Below are 6,983 nucleotides of genomic sequence, written 5' to 3'. Positions count from 1 at the left end.
CGAGTGGGAACGGATCATTACCGTCCCATTTACGATTCTAATTAAAATTGAATTTAATTATTTCAAAATAAAATAAAATAAAATGAGTGAAATTGGAGGCAGGGTTGGGCAATAGAAAGTAGGGGTGCACGTGGTCGGTTAACCAGTCCATTAAGGTTAATTCGGTCAGTTAACCATTTTATCGGTTTTTTAAATACACTAACCGTACATTAGTCCACTAAATTCGGTTAACCACTAATCGGTTAACCAATTATTCGGTCGGTTAACCTTTTTATTTCGGTTTCTAACCATTAGTAACTAAACATAAAAATAATAAAAGAATTCAAATTAAAATTTATTGCCAAATAAAATAAACTGATACATTTTAAAGTTTATGACATTAACTACCAACCAAATCAAAGTTTAATAAACTGACTCATAAATATTAACTGAAAATATCAAATCACATAATATGGTAAGGTTTTATTCTATCCTAAGTAGAGACATATGCAGAACTTTCTATTCCAAAAATTAAAACTATAAAAGAATAATGATCATGAAACCTAATTTTTTTGCCTCATGTAAATTAAAATTTCTATAAACTCCATTTCAACACAGGATAGTTAATGGATTGTATGTCAGTTTTTTTCCGAAACTTAGTAACTTAGTAAGTGTAAATAAAATAGCATAATAATAAATTAATAATGGATGGATTATATAATATAATCGGTGGAATAGAGTGGATTAATATTGTTAATATAATTGATTTTTTATATATTTTTAATATTTTATTGATATTCGGTCGGTTTCGGTTAACCACGGTTTTTGAAATACAAAAACCGTAACCGTAACCATTAACCACTATTTTTAAAATTAAAAACCGTACACTAGTCCATCGGTTTCGGTTAACCTTATTTTCGATTTGATTTCGGTTTGGTTTTTCGATTTTTCGGTTTTTCGGATTTTTGTGTGCACCCCTAATAGAAAGGGAAAGTGTGGCATGCAGTGGACAATGTGTGTGACACATGATTTGATTTGTGCAGAGAAAATACAGCAAACAAAGAAAAAGAAAGAAAAGTTTGTGTATTTATGGTAATTATACCTTCATAACCAAACTAACCCACTCCTCTTTCTCTCTCTCTACTTCTTCTTCTCTCTTACCCATTTAGATCTTTCTCCCCCCCAAGTTAAAAAAAAAAACCAAGCTTTTTTTCCTCCCACATACCAACAAACACAAACCCAACCCCCAAGTTTATATCTTTATTCATTATTCTCTCTCTTCTTGGGGCTATGATTTTGTGAACCAGACAAATACTCTCCACCCCCCAACATTCATTGCTTCTCAGTTCTCTCTACTTTTTGGTCTTCATCTCTGATTAGACCCATGGCAATTATGTTTTCCCCTTGCATCTTTCCTTTTGTTGGTAATGTAATGGAGTGAGGGGTCTTCACTTTTCTAGACAAATGAGGGAAAGTGAAGAAGGAAAGTAAACAAAACTACCACCCAAGTTTATTCCTTTTCTTCAACTTCTTCTTTCCTTCCTTTCCCCTTTTTGTTCTTATCCCCAAGTTTTGTCATCTGCATTTTGGATTAACTATGAGGAAGCATGGATGGCAACTTCCTTATCACCCTCTTCAGGTATTTCAATTTCCCCCTTTTTCTTGTTTTTGTAATGTCTTTGATCTCTCATCTTTTCTGCTTATTCAGGTGGTTGCTGTGGCTGTGTTTCTAGCATTGGGTTTTGCTTTTTATGTCTTCTTTGCGCCTTTTGTCGGAAGGAAAACTTTTCAGTATATCGCAATGGGGATTTACACTCCTTTGGTAACCCATTTCATACCTTTTTTCTTACTTTGTCTATGTCTGTACTAGTTGAAGAACTGAGATCTGTGTCTATTTTGTGCTTCTTCTCATCTGTTATGCACAATTTTTTAAATTGCTTTTTCTTTCCTCACTTCAATTCTTGTGTTTTGTTTTGGGGCTTGAGTTCTTACTTCTTAGATCCTCGCTAATGTGTCAGTTCAGTTGATAGAGAGCAGAGCTAAGGTTGATTTTGTTTTGAGGGTGCCTAAACCCTAATTCTATGCCTTGCGGATTTGAAATCTGTTATAGCACAAGAGCATTATCCTGTAAATGCTGATGACACTATTAGTATTATGCCCTTTTGACTTGGAATTTGGAAGCCAGCTTCAGAAATCAAAATTGAAAAGCGTTGCATTTTACTGACTTTTGTAACTGCAGATTCATCACACCCGAGGTTTAGTTCATGAAATTGTAGGTTCATATTTATTTGAGGATCAAATATAGAAATATGTAGATAGGAAGCACAAATTGGGACTTAGGTGTCTATATTAAATGCAATTTTGAGTGCAAAAAACATTCTTATATCTTATGCATATGGGGTAGCTATAAAAGCATTCCACTAGCATTTTCATTGCAATTTGCAAACCAGAAGGATTTAGATGCTGCCGACTTTCTTAGTGTAAAATTATACTTGCAACTAATTTTGCTCTCTCTACAACATCACTGACATGTCTTTTTATTCAGATTACATGTGTCTTTGGCCTATATATCTGGTGTGCAGCAGCTGACCCTGCAGACCCAGGAGTTTTTAGATCTAAAAAGTACCTTAATATTCCACATGATCAAAAAAATGCCCGCCCAAAGGTTTCTAAACTAGGTGGAGAATCAACTTCATCAATGCATGACGGAACTGCTTCTACTGTTGGGGGCAAGTCTCTGGATAGGGATACAGCGGGTGCGGATGCAACTTTGAAAGATCCCAATGATGGTTTCGGGCATAAGAATGTGACATCAGGAAATTCTTCTTACTTGCAGTTAGCACTCTTCCCTTGTGCTCTTATCTGCAATCGCTGCAGTTCAAGTGACGAAACTTCATCACAACATCCGAGTGAAGATGGCATGTTTTACTGCAGTTTGTGTGAAGTTGAGGTTGGTAGTTTAGTCACATTCTGCTCATTTTTCTTTAGCAATACCTGAACAAGGGTTCATAATACATTCGTGCAATTCTCAAACCTGCATTGTGCATTTACTTCATTAACATAGTTACGTGGATAGCTCACAGTGACAGGCGTATCTGTGACATGTCATTAGGATTCTATGATTGATCTTGTACTTTTATAATTGTATTTAAGTTTGAAAGTTCTCGTGCTTATTAATTCAATACTATTTCCCAGGTTTACAAATACAGCAAGCACTGTAGAGTCTGCGACAAATGTGTTGATAGTTTTGATCATCACTGCAGGGTATAATGGATCTTGATAATTGAACAGCTTCCTTAATATTGTAACTTCTCTTAACATTCCTGTAATACCACATTGCTTCTCGATTCGTGCAGTGGCTTAACAATTGTATAGGCAAACGGAACTACAGGCAGTTTTTCACTCTTATGGTTTCTTCCCTTTTCTTGGTAAGCTCAGGCCTCCAAACTCTGCCTTACCTGGAATCTTCAACTTGTCAGGCCACAGTCACCAGCAAATTTAGACCTACCAATTCTGTATAAGCTGATGCATAATCTTGGATATTCCATGTTTCATATCCTTCCATCGTTCCCCATGCCAGTCTCTTAATCCTTATCAAGATGAAACAATTCCATCTATGGATGCATGAATGGTCTTTACTGCTCAGGCGACTTCTTGAAAATCATGATATTTGACGCTTTTCATTGAATCCACTGGTCTGCCATATTGCTTGAATGTGGCATACTATTCAGCTTCCACTAGTCTATTTTAGTACCCAATAAAATTCATAAATTTTGCACCCTGAATTTGCTGTGTTTTCCCGACTGGTGGCAGGACTGAAGATTGTCCAGAGTAAGACTTTTCCTTTACTATTCATTTTCATTTTAACTGATTATTGACAGGTATATACATGGTTTGTGCACCTTGGGCTTGAGATTGCAGCTTATTCTACAATGGGCAACTGGGATCCTTGTTTTGATATGCTGTTTTGTTGAGCGGAAGCAATTCTCTGCAGATATCTCCTCCAAATTAGGAAGCAGTTTCTCTGTAGTTCCATTTGTTATTGTGGTGGTATGTCTCTAACTAGCAATTCGAATATCAACAGAATTATCTTATTCTTATTGCTTTCATCTTTTCTTTGCAATCAACTGAAATGATGCAATGTAATTATAAATCATAAATTATTACATTCTTGCAGGCTATGTGCACCATTTTGGCTATGATCGCCACCCTCCCTCTTGCTCAGCTTTTCTTCTTTCACATCCTTCTCATTAAAAAGGTAATAGAAAAGTGTGTTTATTAGGCAAACTGTTTAATTTGGATAAAGCTTTATTATGATTCCATTTATGTGCCCTCTTCTTTTGAATCTTTTTTTTCTAGATTGGCAGCAACCAATTTTTTTTCTCAATTTTTGTTAGTTGATTGATATTTAGCTGATGCATTTAATATGGTTATTTGGACAGGGAATTAGCACATACGACTACATTATAGCACTAAGGGAGCAGGAGCAAGAACAACAAGGAATTAGAGGTCAACAGAGTCCTCAGATGTCTCCAGCAAGTTCACTTACTGGATTAAGTAGTCAAAGCTCCTTCTCAACTTTCCATCGAGGTGCATGGTGTACACCACCTCGGCTGTTCTTGGAAGATCAGGTACTTCATTTCAGCCTTTGAGCTAGGACTTTTCATGATAGCAAATGTGTATGTTTCAAATGTTTTGTTGCCTTTTGTCTATAATGGTAATTAAAGATATAATAGTTTCAATATGCAGTTTGCAGAGGTCAAAATTTAACTAGTTGAAACTCTGGTGCTTAAAAATCTTCTACTTGGTACTCATTGGTTTTAAATCTTGTGGATATTCATGCACATGACTATTCGGGTGTTTTATGCATTCTTCATTTGATTCCTAAGTGTCCTTAACCTTCTAAAATGGTTCTTAATGCACTGCTTTGAGCAGGCTAGTTTCGAATCTTCAATTGCTTTCTCCATATATCACTGAGGAAGCATTCTACAAACTTATTAGGTGTCATCTGAATTTGGGTTTAGTTGCAAGAATTGCTAAAAGCATGTCTATTAGAGCTTAAGTCCAAAGTGCCTCAGAAATGTACTATTTTTCTTAGAAGTGACCCTTGTCCTAAATGCAGTCCACCTGTAAACTCTCGCGGTTAACCCAGGTGCAGTTTTTGGTTCCTTGATCCCAAAGTATATGAGAAGAAAGCTTCCAATTGAATGCGCCTTATGCCTGTAGGATCCTTAGGATTAGAAGACTGGAAGTGTTTTTGCTATTTTTTATTTTCTAGAGCCATTTGGATGGAGGCTAGTTACTCTGGCCTCATATTGTCGCTTGTGCAAATATCTCAATTGCATTATGAATATGCTCTTTCAGTTTTTACTTGCTCACTTATGCTGTCTTTACAACTTTCCATGTCCTTTTAGAGGCCTCACGGACTTGAAAGTTATTTAAGCTAGCAGACACCTTGTTGACATTGATGCTTAGATGGTTTGGTACTTCTATTGATACTGCAAAAAGTATTTATTTTCTTATGCTATTGTAATTTCTTTTTCCAGTTTGATGTTGTTCCTCCGGAAACTGCATCTGTCAGTTCATATGGAAAAAAGACGGTGGCAGATGAGCCAATTAAGAAAAAGAACCCAGCAGTCAAGATCAGTCCGTGGACATTGGCTAGATTAAATGCAGAAGAGGTTTCAAAAGCTGCAGCAGAAGCAAGAAAGAAATCCAGGATACTGCAGCCTGTGGCTAGACGGGAGGCTCCATTTGGCCTTGAAGGAGGAGATAGTAGCTTCGGCAGCAGTGGCCGTAGGATGCTCCTAAGGCCTGACAATAACCGTAGGCGAACGAGCAAGAGACTAAGGCTTCCATCTGACCTCTCCTTGGAGCCGGGGACTGCAGCTTCAGAGAAAGGATTTACTGAAACATCCACTAGTTTGGCCCCCCTACAGTTTGAAGCAAGAAGCGCATTTCAAACTAGCCGAGCAATGTCAAGCTCAGTTGGGATTGTTGCTTCTTCTCCCGAAAGCAGCTTAGAGTCCCCGGATATTCATCCATTCCGAGTATCATCATCAGGGGCTGAAGATTCAAGGCGGCTGACAAGTGTATCAGTTACAGGAACTGCTTCTCAGAGTGGAGTTCCACTGTCAAGGTCTACTAGTGATGGATATGAAGCGTCAGGTGGGGAAGACAGCGACAGGGTTCCATCGAGAATCGTTGAAAGGTCAGTTAATTGGAGTAACCTGGTGTTTCGGCCTGATCAGGATGAAGGTGTTTATAGATTGAAGGCATCTTCTTCAAGCCAAACTAACAGCAGAAAGCTTTGACTCATGGGAAGATTGGTTGATTTTGATTTGGATTGAGGGAAAAAGCTTGGAATTCATTCATTTTTGGGCCAACATGTTTGATTTGGGAATGCAGAAGCCGGCTTCACGATTATAGGTACTCAAGTCTCAGGGTCATGCAATTGGAATCCGAGAAAATTGAAAAAATGTTGCTACATGTTCATATTATTATTCAGAGTTGTAATCTCATGATCTGAAGATGGATAACGGATTCTCTTCAATTGAATTTTTTGTTTTTTAACTCCTGAAAAGAACGAACTTTATCCAATTTATTACTATGCTGTCTAGATTTTGTCAGAGGAGAATGGAATTAAACAAGTTAATTTGATATTCATTAGTATAATTTAATAGTGTGATTAATAATGAACTAATAACTCAAGCTTCCACATGGAAAATGCAATATCATAAGTTTTAACAGTGTTTAAAAGCACTCAGATCTATTCATTTATTTTTTATTTTTTTTTATCTTTGTATATATATAAAAATACTATCCAATTGCTAAAAGATGTCTTTTTGGTCCATGCAAATATGCAATGAATTGGACATGCATTCTCCCACCGACCCGAATTACTTTACGGGTGAATCCTTGAATTAAGGATGTTGCCTTGCCTCTTGCAGAATTTAGGATTAATTCAAGTAAATGTCAAGTGGTTTCACATTTTTTTAATTGGT

General features: G+C 36.7%; 1 protein-coding gene across 1 annotated transcript; it reads left to right on the top strand.

Annotated features, from left to right (window-relative positions):
- The first annotated feature begins 1,142 nt into the window (after window positions 1-1,142).
- LOC136217786 (probable protein S-acyltransferase 22) lies at window positions 1,143-6,586 on the top strand. The gene is made up of 9 exons (XM_066004437.1): window positions 1,143-1,618; window positions 1,688-1,801; window positions 2,525-2,929; window positions 3,175-3,243; window positions 3,336-3,407; window positions 3,901-4,029; window positions 4,157-4,237; window positions 4,422-4,610; window positions 5,526-6,586. The coding sequence occupies exons 1-9, from the start codon at window positions 1,577-1,579 to the stop codon at window positions 6,291-6,293; spliced, it is 1,869 nt and encodes a 622-aa protein (XP_065860509.1). The 5' UTR covers window positions 1,143-1,576; the 3' UTR covers window positions 6,294-6,586.
- The last annotated feature ends 397 nt before the right edge of the window (window positions 6,587-6,983 follow it).

Source organism: Euphorbia lathyris, chromosome 2 (genome assembly GCF_963576675.1).
Source record: "Euphorbia lathyris chromosome 2, ddEupLath1.1, whole genome shotgun sequence".
NCBI lineage: Eukaryota > Viridiplantae > Streptophyta > Magnoliopsida > Malpighiales > Euphorbiaceae > Euphorbia > Euphorbia lathyris.
The sequence above is the reverse complement of the archived record's forward strand: the minus strand, read 5'-3'. Positions and strand labels throughout refer to the sequence as shown.